Source organism: Helicoverpa zea, chromosome 25 (assembly GCF_022581195.2).
Source record: "Helicoverpa zea isolate HzStark_Cry1AcR chromosome 25, ilHelZeax1.1, whole genome shotgun sequence".
Taxonomy (NCBI): domain Eukaryota; kingdom Metazoa; phylum Arthropoda; class Insecta; order Lepidoptera; family Noctuidae; genus Helicoverpa; species Helicoverpa zea.
In genome coordinates, this window is record NC_061476.1 from 1,024,384 (window position 1) to 1,043,599 (window position 19,216).

General features: G+C 35.3%; 1 protein-coding gene across 1 annotated transcript; it reads left to right on the forward strand.

Moving 5' to 3' along the window:
- The first annotated feature begins 65 nt into the window (after positions 1-65).
- Positions 66-18,570, forward strand: LOC124642643 (adapter molecule Crk). Its single transcript, XM_047181194.1, has 8 exons — positions 66-551; positions 8,799-8,921; positions 9,594-9,846; positions 11,628-11,756; positions 12,191-12,298; positions 12,846-12,941; positions 13,643-16,033; positions 17,064-18,570. The coding sequence occupies exons 1-7, from the start codon at positions 502-504 to the stop codon at positions 13,748-13,750; spliced, it is 867 nt and encodes a 288-aa protein (XP_047037150.1). The 5' UTR covers positions 66-501; the 3' UTR covers positions 13,751-16,033; positions 17,064-18,570.
- Positions 18,571-19,216: the final 646 nt, after the last annotated feature.

Consider the following 19,216-nt stretch of genomic DNA (forward strand, 5'->3'; position numbering starts at 1 on the left):
TTTCAGTTTTATGTATAGGGCTCTTTATAATAGACAACGGTTTTTCCAGAAGATTATGCGTCAAAAATTAAAAACTATGCAAAATTGTCTATGCGTCATCAGCGAAACTTCGCGTGTGTGTGATCAAGGAAGATTATTTATAATTCAGTTTTAATTATAGATTTCTTTTACATATACATCCCAAACTTAGTTAGGAAGGAGCGTTTGTGGACTGCGACGCTTCGTCGGCGCGCCACGAATGCGGAAACATGTGTTTTGATGTGAACATCAAATCATGATACATGACAACAAATTATAATTTATCGAAGTTTACTTCGTTGTTAATTGTGCATAGAAGTGATAAAGGGTTGTTGTGAGATCGTGCGGTAGCGGTGATTACTCGCTTGGATCTGTGTGGGGCTGGTGATAAGTGATAAAGTGCGGTCATTTCCGGTGTGTTGTTCGTGATGTGGGCGCCCCGGTGAAGTTCCTGCTGAGTTGTTCTGACGTCCTGGTACTGCCATGGCGAACACAGGGATCGGGGTCTCTTTTGACCCTAATGATATGACCAGGTTAGCATGTTTACCTAATGACCTAACCCCAACCACCAGACTTTTTTTTACAAGTAATTGATGTATAAATTACCAGTAGCTATGTATTAATAATCATTTTTAAACCCATACCATCTCTTAAACGACCATTATGTGAATTCTAAGTCCTCCAAGTAACATAAATCCATCATTTTATGACAATGTTATATCAATAAAGAAAACATACCCAAGTTATGTGTCACAACCACAATTTAATGGCAATACCAATTAATTGAATCTTAAAATTACTAAATGAGATTGTCTTTTCCTCAACAAATTGATATAAGCCAACTTTCATTGCTTTTCGATATAATGTTTTCAAATTATTGTATAAACAATAGCAATGATTAATTTAACACAATCCATATAACAATTAAACCCACTGACTTATTACCTACTTATTATATATTTTATTTTTCACATACTTAACCAAATTTTTTTTACCTAAGAACTTTTTTGAAATATGTTCTCTAAAAATACTTCTCAAATTGAGAGGGTGCTTGTGTTAAAAATTCTGATAAAATACAATCGGTGTACAAATTGTACAATACCATACATAAAATATGTATATGGTTATCTATAATTATTATTCTAAGAATCAAGAGTTCCAGTGAAAATCTGTGGACAAAGTCCATTAGAGAAACATTTAAACTTGTGACTTGTAATAAAGTTTTGCTTTTGAGCTATATAATTTGAAGTATTTATTGGCTTACTCATAACCATCCTAAAACATTATTTTTTAGCATCTGAATTAAGTTAAACAATTAAAGAAAAAAATAAGTAAGACTAGAAGCCAATCCCAACATAGTTGGGAAAAGGTTTGGAAGATGATGACTGATAAAATAAAAAAACCAAATTATTAAGATATAAGATATAATTTTACTGGCTGAGTGGTCCAATTTACTAGATTCATTACTTACCCATGTTGTACATTACACAGGGTTGCAATAGAATATCACATGAAGGTGGGCACTCCCTCATAAACTATTATAAATATTGGAGGCTATACATTTTTTTTTCACATCATATTTATTCAATGCTTGAGTTAGACAAGTTACGTAGGGTGAGTGCTAGCTAGCATGTGGTGGATTTTATAAATCATTTTTAAATGTAATTTTACTTTATGACAATATTGCGTATTGCATACTGCAATACTCACTGTACTTTGTTGAAAGGTTCTTTTAACCTACAGACAGACATGTGTTGCTGGGGAGTTTGTTGCGCTACTTCTTCTTCCCAGCAAAAACACATAGGAAGTGGTGAAGGGTGGGCGTTTTGGGGGCTGTCTTATGTAATTTTTTTTCTGACGTTCGAAAAGTGCTGTTTTGCAGCCAAGTTTGAATAAATGAGTTTTGATTTTTTTTGATTTTTGATTTTTAAGTCTATCAGTTTCAAATATTTTATATTCGCTAATAAGGCTTCAGTCTGACCTTCAAAGCTTTCCCATAAACATTAATACTCAAGTCTCCTTAGCAACTCACTATCAAGTTATCTTCTAATGATAAGAGTATAAATAAACTACCGCATTATATTAAATGTTTATGCTTATTATATCAATTGCAGTTTCAAGTACTGTTTGATTGACATACTTATCAATCATCATGGGGAACATGATGTTAGTCGTCAGTTTTCAGTAAGTTTGCTCATCTGAAGTTAGCTACTAATCCCTTTACAGTAATCAGTTGTATGAATAAAACATTACTTTAAATGGGGCATACAATTGCTGACTTGGGTATTTGACGGAAACTCCAGATAGCACTTGAAATTGTTGACATGCACTGCTGAACTGTTAAACTTCAGAATTGCCAAAGATTCGTGGGCCATATAGGTATGTTGCTCTTTAATAAAGGTTGGTCATAAATGTTGTTTAAATATGATAATTATGAAGAAGAGCAAGAAGAGCTTTTGGCAAAATACACAGTTACTCGTTTAGCACATCATAAGGTTAATCTATGTCATAATTTAACTATTCCTTCTCTATAAATGAACTTATTTCAAACGGCTAGGCAGAAGGCAATGACCTCAACTCCTTTACATCTTGTAAACCATACATTGACTGATACTTTCTTCAAAAAAATCAAACCAGGAAGCATTAGAAACCCATTAAATATAATAAAAATACATATTTTAAGAGAACAGGAAATAATTAACCTAATATCATTTTGTAAACAGTGAACTGCAACATAAAATGTTTTACGACTGTCCCCGTTCTAAAAGACAGGTTAATTACCTTTAGAACAAAACATAGATATTTGAGCTCTAAAAAGCTGGCAGTACAAAGTGGGCAAAAATTAAAAAAAAAAAGCTCAAAATTTGTTGCTAATTTGTTGCTAATTAGTTGCCAAATAATCGATTTTTTTGCTTTTGCCGATTTCGAGAAATCGTCAACAATGCTAGCTTCACCATAAGCTGGCATGGATTATAAGATAAAAGTAAAGGTAAAATAAACAAAATCACTACAAATTTGTTGCTAATTTGTTGCTGTATAACCAAAATAAATTTGAGGTGCAAAAATATTTTTTTTTTTCAAATTGAAAATTTTTATTTGCTTTGCGCGCTTGAATGTCAATTGTTTCATGAAAAAAATATGAAATAAATTTGTTGCTCGTCATAGAACTGTTCCTTGTCACTTAGAGAACCAGCAACTAAATAGACACCCGACGATCGGGTGTCTTGAACTTCGGTGACTAACAAACCGGCCATGCTGGCTTGAATGTCGATTTTTCCGGTGAAAAACGTTGAAATGAATTTGTTGCTCGTCACAGAGGTGATTAATGTCACTTAGAGAACCAGCAACTAAATAAATAGGAGAGCTCAAAATAACACACAAGTCAAATTGTTGAGTCTCCGGATACTCAATTTTAAGATTTTTCAAATACCTTATAATAAGTATAAAACTTTTTAAAAAAGTATTTAATTAGAATTAAAAAAATATGAAGTACCTGTTTAACGACTATTATTAAGATTTTGTTATTTATTTATTCTATTAGTAAATTGCGTCCACTCCTTTTTATTAAATTGTGATGACAGTAGAAACACTTATTCATTGAGAAAGAATAAAATAAAATACTGAAGAAATTGGCAATTGTTTTTTAATTTATATAAATTTACCAGTCTAATCCATAGCTAGGAATTGAGAGTTATCATACTGACTAAGATTTTGAACATAGGCAACTAATGTATGTAATAATTTTTCCCTAGCAGAAACAAACATTCAAGGAAACATAGCCTGTTTGATAATCATCAGCTTAAAGGAGACTTGGTGATTGGATGTTTATTTAGTTGCTGGTTCTCCGATCGATGCCTAACAGTTCTACGGAGAGCAACAAATTTATTTCCACGTTTTTCACCGGAAAAATCGACATTCAAGCCAGCATGGCCGGTTTGTTAGTCACCGAAGTTCAAGACACCCGATCGTCGGGTGTCTATTTAGTTGCTGGTTCTCTGAGAGACATTAATCACCTCTGTGACGAGCAACAAATTCATTTCCACGTTTTTCACCGGAAAAATCGACATTCAAGCCAGCATGGCCGGTTTGTTAGTCACCGAAGTTCAAGACACCCGATCATCGGGTGTCTATTTAGTTGCTGGTTCTCTGAGAGACATTAATCACCTCTGTGACGAGCAACAAATTCATTTCCACGTTTTTCACCGGAAAAATCGACATTCAAGCCAGCATGGCCGGTTTGTTAGTCACCGAAGTTCAAGACACCCGATCGTCGGGTGTCTATTTAGTTGCTGGTTCTCTAAGTGACATTAATCACCTCTGTGACGAGCAACAAATTCATTTCAACGTTTTTCACCGGAAAAATCGACATTCAAGCCAGCATGGCCGGTTTGTTAGTCACCGAAGTTCAAGACACCCGATCGTCGGGTGTCTATTTAGTTGCTGGTTCTCTGAGAGACATTAATCACCTCTGTGACGAGCAACAAATTCATTTCAACGTTTTTCACCGGAAAAATCGACATTCAAGCTAGCATGGCCGGTTTGTTAGTCACCGAAGTTCAAGACACCCGATCGTCGGGTGTCTATTTAGTTGCTGGTTCTCTAAGTGACAAGGAACAGTTCTGTGACGAGCAACAAATTTATTTCATATTTTTTTCATGAAACAATTGACATTCAAGCGCGCAAAGCAAATAAAAATTTTCTATTTGAAAAAAAAAATTTTTTGCACCTCAAATTTATTTTGGTTATACAGCAACAAATTAGCAACAAAGGAGATGGCCAAAAAAAAACCCAGAGTCGACAGGAACTTCATATGTATGATTGGATTCAGTATAATTTGTGGATTTTAAAAAGTATTTCAAAACATCTAAAAACCATGGGGTTCTCTTTTTATAACGTTTTTTCGATCAAGATTTTAGTTCACAAAAAAGTTTACTTTTACTGTTTGATGTTCGTTAGAAGTTGAATGCAGACTCGTGATTGGACCGTTTTACATTGCTAAGTCATTTGTTATATTTGACAATGTCACATGGCGCGATTTTCAAAGACAATTTCTCCAAAAACATTTCATAGCCAGTTGTGAAGGTTGCATGTAACTGCGAAACCTCTCCAAGTAGGTAAGGTCGGTGCTTAATCGTATCTGGAGTGGTTAAATACAAGACCTTTTAATCACCAGGCCAACTCTGAAACTATGGGGTTGTTACTAGTGGCTTGTATAATGTTAGTTTACTTTGCTTTTTTATGTCCCTTGATGTTAATAATCTTTAAAATCAACATATATTCAACATAACCTATTTTTGCGATAATATGAAATAGCTCCTATACCCCATGGATTTCAGTCTGGATTTTTTGGCACCATCAAAGGTCTATCATAAAGAACCTATTGGTAACCATTTCATTGCTGTCGATTCTGGGTTTTTTTTCTATGAAAATTTGGCCATCTCCTTTGTAGTGATTTTGTTTATTTTACCTTTACTTTTATCTTATAATCCATGCCAGCTTATGGTGAAGCTAGCATTGTTGACGATTTCTCGAAATCGGCAAAAGCAAAAAAATCGATTATTTGGCAACTAATTAGCAACAAATTAGCAACAAATTTTGAGCTTTTTTTTTTTAATTTTTGCCCACTTTGTACTGCCAGCTTTTTAGAGCTAGATATTTGGGCTAGACTTTGATCAGATACTAACAGACACATTTTATGTGCATTGCACCTGCAGAATATTTAAACCTACTAAAGCAACTTATTTTTGCAAGAAATAATATGGTTGGTGCACTACAGGTTTAAAGCCCTTTTTTGAAGATAAAGATAAAAAGTCATTTATTCAAAGTAAGCTGAAAATCAGCACTTTTTGAAGGTCAAATTTACAAAAGACAGCCCCCAAAACACCCGCCCTTCACTAAGAACCTGAAAATCTACTTTACACAATATAATTTCTACGAGTCCATGAAAATCCATTAGTTTTTGGATTATCTACCTAGGTGATAAAATTGCTAGGAATTCACCGTTACGTCCAGGGACCTCTGTGATCTCTCTACACATAAATAAAAAAGAAACACTCGTCATTTACACAGAATATAATAAGCTATTTATTTATAATTTTCTAAATAAAGAAAATTAACTAAGTAGTTAATTAGGTTATTGTTGTACAGTTAAAATTTTGATTTGGCAATTATCATAATGAAGTAATCTCTGCCTGTTTCCTTTAACTATAACCATTCTAACTTCCGCCCGCAGTTTCACTCACGTCCCAGGGGAAATATTTCCATCATCTGGATACAAACTATAGTCCATATCCATTCTAGTGTACCATATATCTCTGTGCCAAATTGCGTCTTGATTCGCTCAGGCGTTTTAGCACGATTGCATAACACATGCAAAGTTACTGTCAGGTCAGATAAAATAGAACAATAAAATAAATAAATCCTACTTCCTACTAATATCCTACTTCCTACTAATATTATAAATGTGAAAGTTTGTGAGAATGTATGGATGTATGTTTGTTATTCTTTCATGCAAAAACGGTTTTACCGATTTGGTTGAAATTTGGTATGTAGATAGGTGATACTCTGGATTAACACGTAGGCTACTTTTTATCAACACACCACGCGGGCGAAGCCGCGCGCGGAAGTTGGTTACTAATAATATTGATTAAGTATCTGATAATATGAAAATCTAAGCAAATTGCATTCTACATCTAAAATCTAGACTATGGACAGAACATTGCCTTGAAATGTTCACAAGTCATGAAGTGTAATTAGCAATTAGTACAAAAACATCTTGTATTGAGACAACAAAAACATTTTGTTGGTAATTACCAACTAAACGTTTTGTCCTTGAACCGCTCGGCTAGAGAAACCGTTAATTCCTAGACTTGTAAATTTTACTTCCTTAGTGTACACAGAATGGGCGTCTCAATTAGGGTAAATACGCCAAATGTCGGCCTCCCCCCAAACTTCGGCCGTCTGTACATTTTCAGCTTGCATTCATTCAAAAGGTAATTAAGTGTTAGTTTTGCTCCTCGAATTGCAACCTTGGTTTATACTCTATACGTACAAATCGTTACTATCCGATTCTGTCACTTACTCTTCTCATACTGAGCGTCAGTAGCGATTGCGCCGTTGAAACATCAAATTCGCACGTAAAGTAGCTTACTCGAAGTGAATACTCACATTTTGGGGATTGATATTAGAACGATAAAACATTTATTTATTTTTGTTTTAAGCTTGATTGTCACTAATGGGTTATTTTTACTATATTTTAAGATAGTTTTTTCAGCGTTTTGCGTATATTTTTCAAGGAAAAATAGGAGGCCGCCATTAGGACAACAGTTTTGACTTAAAACCGGAGTCTCGGCCGTGGCCGACTTAAAGCAAATGCAGTCTATTTTATAAATTCCTATTGTACTAATTCCGTTGGCTTAACAAGAGAATTTGCAAAGCTTATAGGCAAATAGATCTATTTTACGTTTAATAGCCAAATAACGGCCGGGGTGATATTAGTTGAATCTCGAGAAATAAGGTACAAGAAATAGGGGCCGACATTAGAATCGTAAATAATCGTAATGTCGACCAGCCTCGAACTCAAGCGCCACTATACAGGCTGATGAAAAAATACTTTTATATTTTTTCATTTTCTCAAAATGAAATAATTTATTTATTATAATTCATTATATCGTATAGGAGTTAAGTTTAAATGTAGGAGTTGACAGTATTGTAGGCATGTTTATGGTAGCTTTATAGTTTGATACTTGCTATCTATTAAACCGTTCTTATTAGCTTAAAAAATATAAATGGTTGGTCGTGAATACGACTTTTTTTGTTTAGGGGAAACAAAAAAAATATTTTACTATAAATTAAACAAATACAATTACAAATGTATACTTAGTATTATATTATAATTCTGCTAAAATAAATCATGTTAATAATATTTGTCACTGCCTTAATTTAAAACAGCCTATACCTGGCCGACATTTGGAAAAAACGCAACCGACCTTGGGCCGTGAATGGCCGACTTTAGGGTTTTTCTGTTCTCGACGCATCTAAGCCTTATTACTTTTTTCTTTTCGTAGAAATATCAATCTTATGCCTATAAACATGACATAGATTAATCAAACTATCCAAAACCGCATCAGAAACTATCTTTCGTTGGAAACTGACGGTGCTATAGCGAACCGCAATCAGAAAATCGCTAAGGGGGCCGACATTTGGCGTATTTACCCTACTTTTATTGCTTGGGCCTGTGATAGTACCTTGAGGGATCCAATTTAAATTGCGTGTATTGAATATAAGTTATCCATTTTGCACGTTAAACGAGCATATAACAGACTGGCTGTTCCCCGCGATATAATTCGCGTCCCGAAGACACTACTTGTGTAACCTATGTTCTTTCCGAAGCTCTACAATGTGAACCTTGATGCATGTGTACATTGACATAGGTTCAGTGAAGAAGTATTGCCGTGAAAACCAGATAGACACAGTTACTTTCGCGTTTATTGTACTACGAGCTGTTTTCCGCGGTTTCTTCCCGTACCCGGACAAAATATAGCCTACGTTTCATGTAACTATTTAGTAATCTGTGGTTTCATGTATTCAAAATTAGTGAAATAATTATTAAATCGGTTCAGTGGATACGGAGCCTTTAGGGTATAAAAAATGTTTCGTCTTTATTATATCAGCACTATAGAAAGAGTAAGGGTAATTTCTTTTCTTCACCATAACCCCTATCTATATGCTAATCATAATTAAAAGAACTATGCTAATACTATTTTCTATTCCATCAACAGCTGGTACTTCAGAGAGCTGTCCCGCGCTGAAGCGACAAGGTTACTGCTGAACGAGACAGAGAGTGGCGTGTTCCTCGTCAGGGACTCCAAGACTATCACGGGAGACTATGTCTTATGTGTCAGGTATGTTTTGAACACCATCTTTTACTCGTCCCGAGGGATATAGCTATTTCTCGTAACCGGAGACTAATTCGTATGATGAAAGAAATTTATAAAAGCGATTTGGTAGCTTTTGACACAAAACACTTTAGACTCAAAAATCATTCCTCTTTACAAAAAACTAGCCGATCATCCACATCCCGTGGAAACTTCTGTCCGTAACGGGGTAAAATATAGCCTATGTTACTCAGGTGTAACTTTCAAACTATGAAAGCAATTTTAAAACCAATTTCAAATACCCAGTGAAACCAAGAAAAAAAAGTTTTATTTACCGGGGTCATCTCCTTTCGGAATGATAGAGATTTAATATTTATTTTCCTAATTCAAAACTTTATTTTCCTGTTTGTTTATTTGTTTCTATTATTCAAATTATGATAAATTCTATGCCGATTAAACTTCTGTACAGTGTTTGTTTAATATCTTTGTCGCACGGTAGCCACAGTCCATGTCACAGATGGCATTTTGACCATCCTGAAGTTTTGTGTACAAAAGAATGCAAAACTACAACATTACTCTTTAAATAAACTATACTTTTATTATCGGATGTTCCCACTAACGTTTGGAAACCTTGCTTTACAAAAACTAACTGACGTTTGAATGCATGCCCAATTAATTTCCTATCTTTACCTTTTACAGAGAAGACGACCGTGTCTCCCACTACATCATAAACCGCGTGGTCTCCGCGGACGGTGCGATCCGGTTCCGCATAGGAGACCAGCTCTTCGCAGACATGCCAGCTCTCCTGGCGTTCTACAGACTCCATTACCTGGACACCACGCCGTTGGTTAGGCCTCTGCCCCAGGCGTTGGCCAGGGTGGCGGCGCCTCCGCCCCAGCAGCCACATCAGGTGTTGGAGCTGGTTATCGCGAAATTTGATTTTTCAGGCAATGTAAGTAGCAATATTTTTTATTATTTATTAGCGTTGACATGTGTGCTGTGGTGACTACTTCACCGGATAAAAAGTAGCCAGAAAGGATATATTCTTTGGCGATAAAATATTTATATCGGTTAACGGCCGTTAGCAATATTCTATCTATGGTATGTTTCTGTGGGTTTACTCACTAGAGATAGGATTTGGCATTCATCATCATCCTCCGAGCCTTCTTCCCAACTGTGTTGGGGTCTGCTTCCAGTCTAACCAAATGTAGCTGAGTTTTACAGGATAGGATTTGGCAGTAGCCCCCATAAAATTCTTACCTCTTGTGAGCAAAACCAAAGACAGATAGAATATTGGGAACTGACGCTAGTACATATATACTTTTGGCGTGAAAACGCGACAGTCAGAGCTACTTTCGCAAATACAATATTACTAAAAATTCCTTTCAGGAAACGCCAAAAATGTTTCTCCAAAACTTTGAGTAGCACGTAACCCGATATATTCACGGCAGTTAGTCACGCCGTAACTGACAGATCTCATGCTAATATTAGCTCTACATTCACTGGAGAACTAGTTTTTACGATAATACGATGATACATACCATGTTCCTTGTTTGTAGGCATATTTTTAATTTTGTAACGTTAGTCATTGTGATTTTTTTTCGATGGGTTTGTTGAATGAAATTGAGGTCAATGGTTGTGCTGTAGATTTGTAAGATAATATGTGGGTGGAACCGCGGGAAATACATAGTATGTATTAAATACATATTGAAAATCTATGAAGTGTTGTTTAAACATTTGGTTCTGTGAGTCTTCGGCAAGAGTTAGTGCAAGGTATTATATGAGACCAAATCTTCAACATATCACCGAAAGATTAAGGAAATAAGCGCTGGAAAGACTATTAAGAATCTTCTTAGTTTATGACTCTAAAATTATTATCAACATGTTTTGAGTAATTTTCAGTTTTTTTTTTTTTTTTTTTTTTCATATTTCATACAAGTTTTTTCATATTTCATACTTTTTTCAAGTGGTGTTAGACACAAGTGGACAATATTATTACATAATCTCGTAATTGAAATCGTAATTGAAAACTGCGTATAATTATGGCTTCTTGCAAAATATTTATCTTTAGAAATTCATAGGAATAAGATAAAAATAAATGGGAAACTATGCCGGTTTGTGGCACAGATGTGTTTGTGTTATGTCAGTAATGACGCGGGTATAGTTATTATTTAGTTTGTGATTGACGTGCCTTTCGGGAGCTCAGCGGTCAATTTGAGATTTTTACCTACTTCCTACTGAGTAATATTATGGACGCGAAAGTTTTTATGTATGTTCCTCTTTTCTCGCAAAAACTTCTGGATGTATCTTGATGAATCTTGTCAATAATAATTATTTTAGTTACACTATTTATAAATCAAGTCATCATCATGGCCGAACCGATTTGACTGAATATTGTACAGAAGGTAGCTTAGAACCAGTAGAAGGATACTTACTATCCCCATCTTGTTACGAGAAATAGTCCCCAGGGAAGTGAGTGAAACCATTGGCCGACGCTAGTTTGCATTGTAGTAAACTACTCGCGGTTTCACTCGCGACCAAGATAACTCTTGTCGCCGGATGATGACAAAAACTTCTATGTCCTTCTCCCGGGTCTAAGCTAGCTCCCCTCTAATTTTCAGCTTAATCGGTCTAGCAGTACGCGCGTGATGGAATGACCAAGGGATATAGTGATTCATTTTTATATTTATAGTATAAGATTGCAATATAAAAGTGATATCCCGTATATTACAGGACGCAGATGACCTGCCCTTCCGTCGCGGGGAGCGGCTGATGGTCATCAATCGTGATGAGGAGCAGTGGTGGACCGCTCGCAACAGCCTCGGCCGGACCGGGTCCATACCCGTGCCTTATGTGCAGAGGGTAAGTAATTATATAATAAATCCCATGGAGAACAAAACAAAACGCATTAAAATCTGATTATCCGTTTGGGAGCTGCGATGCCATATACACAGATACATTAAACTTAATAACACCCCGTCGTTTTTGCGTCGCGGTTTAAAAATGACGAGATATCATAACGCAAAATAACCTAAGAAGGTAGCTTCGCCAAAATGCGGGTGTTCAAGGTACGAGGAACATTAATAACTCCGCCCTCATGCCTTCTTTACAATCCAAACCTGCACAACAGTCAAGACCAATGTTTAACAGATGTCTCAAGGAACCCGAACGCCTCGTTATTTGAATGTTAGCAATACAAGTGAATTAACTGGGCGTTCGGGTTCCTTGAAACATCGGTCAACGAGTTTTGGTTAAAAAAAATATATATATTTAAAGTATTTTGTTCTGGTTTCCAGATCCTGGACCCATCGGGCGTGCCGTACCCGCCCACCGAGGCTCACAACCACCTCACGGACCCGCCCAGCCCGCCCAGCAGCAAGCCGCAGCAGCGTTCCAATATGCAGGTCTGTTCCATCACTACACCTTGAAGATATTACGACCTCGTTGGCGCAATGGTTGCTTTGCCTTGCCTTGCCGGACTACCGAACTGGTAGTCCCGGGTTTGATTTCCGATGTGGATGATGTAGTATTATGAACACGCTTGTTGTTGTTGGGGAAGGGCACGCCTGAAGAAACGATATGTGGATTGTGTGAAAGTCGACGTGGCTGGAATATGATAAAAGCCATATTGTTACGTACTGTAAATATTTGTAAAAACATACATCCAGACTCCGGCCAACAAGCACGTTCATCGTCGTCCTTTCCTTTCCCAATTTTGATTCGGGTGTTGCACACAACATGTTTCCTTCTTCCATAGTCTTCTATTTGTCGCCATCTTACCCCAGACCTTGAGAAGACATCAGGTCAGATATGATGGAAACCTCTTCCGTCCAGACTTATTGATGGCGAAAATAAGGGTTGAAAACTTAAGCCTTCCTCGATAACGAGGAAAGCTGGCAAAGCTAGTTTTGCATAACATCGAATAACGAAAGTTCTATTTCTTTCTTACAGCGCACTCTCCCGGCGCTGGCGCGGGTGAAGCAGCCGCGGGTGCCCAACGCGTACGACAAGACCGCGCTCAAGCTCGAGGAGGGAGACATTATTAAAGTAAGTCTATTATAGTAGTATATTCCACTTAAAACCACTTCAAATAAGAAACAATGAAACTGAACATTCTTAGAGCTCCGAAATATAGCTCCGTACACTAGCCAGGGCTCATGATGGATATAGTTTTTAGGGTTCCGTACCCAAAGGGTAAAACCTACCCTATTGTTTTCGCTCCTCTGTCCGTCCGTCCGTCAGTCTGTCACCAGCCTGTATCTCATGAACCGTGATAGTTAGAGAGTTGACATGTTCACAGATGATGTATTTCTGTTGCCGCTATAACAACAAATACTGAAAACTAGAATAAAATAAATATTTCGTGGGGCTCCCATACAACAAACGTGATTTTTTTGCTCGATATCCATAAATATATACATATAGAACATTAGTTTGGATGGTACGGAACCCTGCGTGCGCGAGTCCGATTCGCACTTGGCCGGTTTTTTTTATTTTATTAGATATACCTATGACGCTATATTGAGATATATTGGAATGCTAAGACAACTTTCCAGTAAAATATGGTCTTCTTATCGAGTGAGCTGCGAGTTTAATCACCTGACTAGCCCTAGAGTCAGTTTTTTTAATTTCGCCTGACAGCCTTTCCGGTTTTACATGACCTAGTTCAACGAAGCAGCCCCAACGCCTCAAAATAAAGGAAACTCAAAACTTATATATATATATAATACTAGTTAAATTATTTCCAGGTAACGAAAATCAACATAAACGGACAATGGGAGGGCGAGTTACATGGCAAAGTAGGTCATTTCCCATTCACCTGCGTCGAATTCCTAGACGAAAACCAGGCTAGTTAAGATTGTGACCTCACAGCGCCATAGACAAGCTTGTCTATGGTATAGGCTTTATGGACTGTGCCCACCGATTTGGGCTTCTCATTGCACAATAGTCATGGTGAAAAAGTGTATTTTATTGTGAATTTTTCGAATTCCATATTTAAACTTTATCATATACAATTTTTTGTAGGTGACAGAATCTATGGTGTCTGTTTTTTGTATATGGCAATACTTTACAGAAACTGGTGTTGCCAATATAGCTTGTGGTTCGGTTGTTTTAGTATGGAATTCGAAAATAAATTATACTGCTATAGACTAATAAATACTTTGTGTAAAAAACTTTTAATTATTTCCAATTTTGTAAAACAGTTTTAGTGAATAAACTAACATAGCTCACGCAGGACGCACAAACATGTATTTTATACATCATTATTTACACTTTATATAAAAAAAAATATTGTAATTATATAATTTTTTGTAATCGAAATCTACTAAAAACTAAAAATATTTAAAAAATCGATATTGAGATTATTCGAAACTCATTTTGACGTGTATTTAATATTATTGTTTTTCGTGCATTTTACTGCATTTTTCTAATGTTTATAGTGATCGTGTAAAAATTGTATTGTCGCATCATTTTAAATGTATGACATTTTTGATTGTAATTCGTGTCAAAATTACATTATTTCTGTGGGAATAATATTAACTAGAAATAGAAAATCATGTCAGAAGCTTATTCGGCTCGAAGGACCATTATAAATGTCTAACTACTAATAAAAAGCTTGATGTTAAACTAACTTTAAAACAATTAGACATTGTACTAATTCATTAAATGGTTGATTTACCTACCATTTTTAACATAGACGGAAAAATTACTAAAGCAAGGTATTAGTTACAAAATTCTGCATGTAAAGGGTGAAAATTTTGTATCATGGACTAAAATACTAAAAAACACCAAAACATAGACTAAAGAAAATCGTGTATCTTCTTTTCGTAAAGTCAAGAAAAAATATCCTATATCTTATTGTTAAGGTACATTTTGAATGCTAGCTGCCGACTCTCAACTGCCGACCGCACTACTCGGTGGTATGTGTTTACATAAAACCGTTTTGGAACGAAGTGGCAGCAGCACGTACAGTGGGCCTTAGATATCGACCGATTTCATACAGTCGCTGCAAGTGCGGTCGACAGTTGCAGTCGGCAATTAGCACTCAAAACGCACCTTTACATTGCTTTTAAATAACTTACCAAAAGCATCAATATTATTTTTTGGTACCAAAATAAAGCGAAATTGTTTAAGGGAATATTATTTTAACTAATGTACCATAAAAAGGTTAGTTTACACAAAGCTTTTCTCTGACCCAAAAACTTACACTCACTTGCATTTGAAAATAACACATTTGTCAAAAAGTGATGACGGCGGCGTTAGATCAATTTGTTGATTCAATTAATTTAGTTTTAAGTGTAATAGACCGGGCATTGTATACTCTGGTAATATATACTTGTATAGTATAATATTTTGTAATAAGCAGTTACCTAAATATTGTGGCGACCGAAATTGCGTGAGATCAAATATTTTATTTATAGTTTACGGTGAAAATTAATAGTAAAAATTTTGTTAAGAAAACTGAGGTTCATTCTGTCGGTTTATTTAGGCCTCAGTATGTCATCTTTGATTCTTCACTGCGTTCAATTATCTGATTTTAAAACATGTAAGTTTTAATTCAAAATGCTGGTCTTTTCAGCAATTATATGGTTACTAACTTCCGCCCCGATAGTGACAAAAATCCTGTCCTTCTCTTGGGTCTAAGCTACGTCCCCTCTAATTTCATCTGAAATGATTCAGCCATTCTTGAGTTATAAGTAGTGGAACTAACACAACTTTCTTTTACATAAACAATTTCCCCACAATTTCGGTCTTCACACTGACAACAAATGTTTCCAATTAGGAATTGAATATTTATATTGTATACATCGAACGTTGACTGTTAGCATTTAACGTTTATACTTATATATTATACATTTTTGACATGACGTTGATTATTACATGCTTTCACATGGCATATTAATCCCACTAACTCATAATTGTCGTAATATGGCTCAGGCTTATACGTTGGGAGAATAAGATGGCGAATATGTAAAAAAATATTAGCAGTTGTTGACAGTAAAATATGTCTAAAGGTACGTTTTTAAAGCCAGCTAGCGACTGCAACTGCCAACCTCATGTGCCGCGACTGCATGAAATCGTACCTTAAAGCTTGATACATAAATATGAACTGAGGTGTAATGATTATATGAATTTCGGTAATGTTCAAAATCAAAATCAAATCATTGTATAGTAAGTTCAACTCAGTCGTGCGCGCGGCCTTATGTGTGGGTAACCCTTGTACATATACAGTGACTTTGTGTGCGTGACAAGAGGTACAGTCGGGTACAAATACAGTTATTTAGGGGTTGTATACGGCTGTTTAAAGAAAAACGTTATTACGTAATTTAATGTTTATTTATTTATAATGATTCTGAATCGCTACTTGAAAAATCAAATGATGAATTTTCGGATTCGCTACTCTTCAAGGTGAATTATAAATTCTGACTCCATGTCAAAATGTCTATAGTATTCTTCTTTTTTCTTTTGTACATGTCGACAAGTATTATACCACATCCCTTCATCAATTTGACTTAAACGTTAATTTATGAGTTTCATTATTTCCGTCTTATTTTGGTCGACATTATGCGAAGCAATATTATTTTTTAAAATTCCCCACACATTTTGTTTACATTATTATACTAGATTATACGTTTTTTGTGTGATCAAGTGGAGATCAAAGGGGGAGGCCTATGTTCAGCAATGGACGTCCTATGGCTGAGATGATGATGATGATGATGATACGTTTTTTTACATTCTTAGTCCACACTTTTATTTATTGTCCGCGTACCCCGAGCTAGAAAATATGTAAGGAGTATTTAATTCATCTTAGATATTTCACCTCATTTATTTCTTAGATATTGTCAATGTCAATTTGAAAAGACGTATGAGAAAATAATGAAAAACTATATTTAGGTAATAATAAAAAGCTTTGAATGTTGTTTAATTTTTTGAAACGCTTTACCTGACTCCTTAATAATTTCTTCGTGAATAACTAGTATTTTCGTAAACGACTGTACCCATAACAAAAAGCGATAAGAACACGTCATCCTCGGACGACGTCACTGTCACACGAATGAAAGTTGTATATTTACAAGCCAACGCACACATAGGGCCGCGCGCAAATCTGAGTTGAACTATCTATATATTGATGTTGCGAAATGCGAATATACAAAATGATGTCATTAGAACTTGGACAAAAATAATACGATTGTGAGATAGATCATTTTTAAATAAATCACTAGTTTATAGCGAGCTCGATCATTAAAAAGTTGGTCAAATATATATTTTTAGGGTAAGCTCACTTGAAATATACTCGAGTCACAGGCAAAAAGGTTATAAAAGATACCAATCTTTATCTTTTAAGTGAATATATTTTTTTCTTTTTCTACACAAATCAATCTTGTTCTTCCAGTTTCATTTTTATACCATTAATTTATAGTTTAAGGTTTTATTTTAATGATGACGTCGTAAAGTTATGTAAATATAATTTTCCACCGATATTTCTTGTGACTTGAGTTATTTTTGAAGTACCACCTTGTTTCTGATAGTATGCCATTCAAAAATAGCCTTTATGAGCTTTGTAATAGGAGTGTATTTAAAGTTGCTTGTATTTTGGTAGTTGCCAAAAATCATGGAAATGTAGTAGATTTGGCATCTTATATTGCATATCATTATAATCAATTAAAATTGTCATACTAAGGCCAAAGTATACCGACAACATGAACGTCAAGTTTCTGACAACCAGTCTTATCTAGGAGTATTAGGTTGCCCAGGTAACTGGATTGAGGAGGTCAGATAGGCTGTCGCTCCTTGTAAAGCACTGGTACTCAGTTGTATCCGGTTAGACTGGTAGCGGACCCCAACATAGTTGGGAAAAGGCTAAAAGGAAATTGGTACGTGAAAATTCAAAGTAAGCAGTTTATGCTGTCGGTGGACTTTGGCGCTAAATTATTTGCTTAGATATTCATGCTTGTATACGATTCAATTATTATTCATATTTATGTGAAAACTTATAATTGCTGTTTTTGATCATCTGAGCGTCAATCAACGGTCGTTGAACTTTCAGAAATGAGGTGTAAATCTTCCAAAATATATCATAGTCAATATTTTTATAATCGCGCAGGTGCAAGAAGTATTTAGTTTAGTATTATGGTAGATGTTGGCCAAGTTTATTTACATTGTACTGTTTTTTTCTTGTTCATATTAAGGTACGTTTTGACAGCTAGCTGCCTACTGCAAGTGTAGCAGCGGGAGTCGCTGCAAGTGCGGTCGGCAGTTGTAGTCGACAGCATCAATTCAAAACGCACCTTTACTTGAGATGTCAGACTACTCCATTTTTGTTTCGCGCGGTTTTTTTTGTACTAAATGTTTTCAGTTCTTTTTTTTTATAACTTTCCCATAATAACTATAACATATTCTTTTTCATGTATTTTTTCTCTAACAATGTTTCTAAACTTAGCAAACATAAGTGAAAGTATTGAATTTTAAAGGAGAATGCTCGTCATCATTATTTAATTCGGGACTAGTACATACCAAAATGTTATTGTCATTGTATAGAACCATTATATTTTGAGATTATGTGTCATATTATAATGCATTGTACACTCTTTTAAGTCATATAAAAAAGTTAAAAAAAATAATCTAATTTTTTATTAAGTTATGTGTAACGGTTCGAAATAAATTTTAGGAAAGATTAGCTTGTTTTATTGCGATACCTGTAAATAATAATATATAACTTCCTCAATGGCGGGAAAACCTGGAAGCCTACAACCCTGATTGGTGGGAACAATCAAAGTATCGCGAAGTGTGGAGACGAAATGGGGAGGCCTTTGCCCAGTGAAACAGTTCGGGCAGCCACGTTCTACTCCAGTGATCCAGTCAAATATAATGAGATGCACAGTTTGATCTAATTGGTTCAACTATTTTGCCCTGCAAGAAAACTCATGAATTTACAATACTACGGCTGAATGGATGATAATGAAACTTGGCAGTCAACATATACAATAGAATAACATGGACTACTTTTTATCCTAGTACATCATGATGTTATCCATTGAAATTTTAGAAAGTTATCAAGAATTTATAATCGAATAATTAAAATACCATTAGTTTTAGAAATTTCTCATTTTCGACGGTCTAAAAAGGGAGATTTAGAGTTGTGTTACATACATAGTGTACAAGGGTCTTTACATGGTAGAAATCAGCGACGAAGAAGATATGCTAATATGCTACGTCGATTTCAAATAATGAATTGGGTGACGACATGTTGACGATGATTTAGATAATTTAAAAAAATAAATAAAATTATAAATAAATAAATAATTTAAATTGAGATAAAT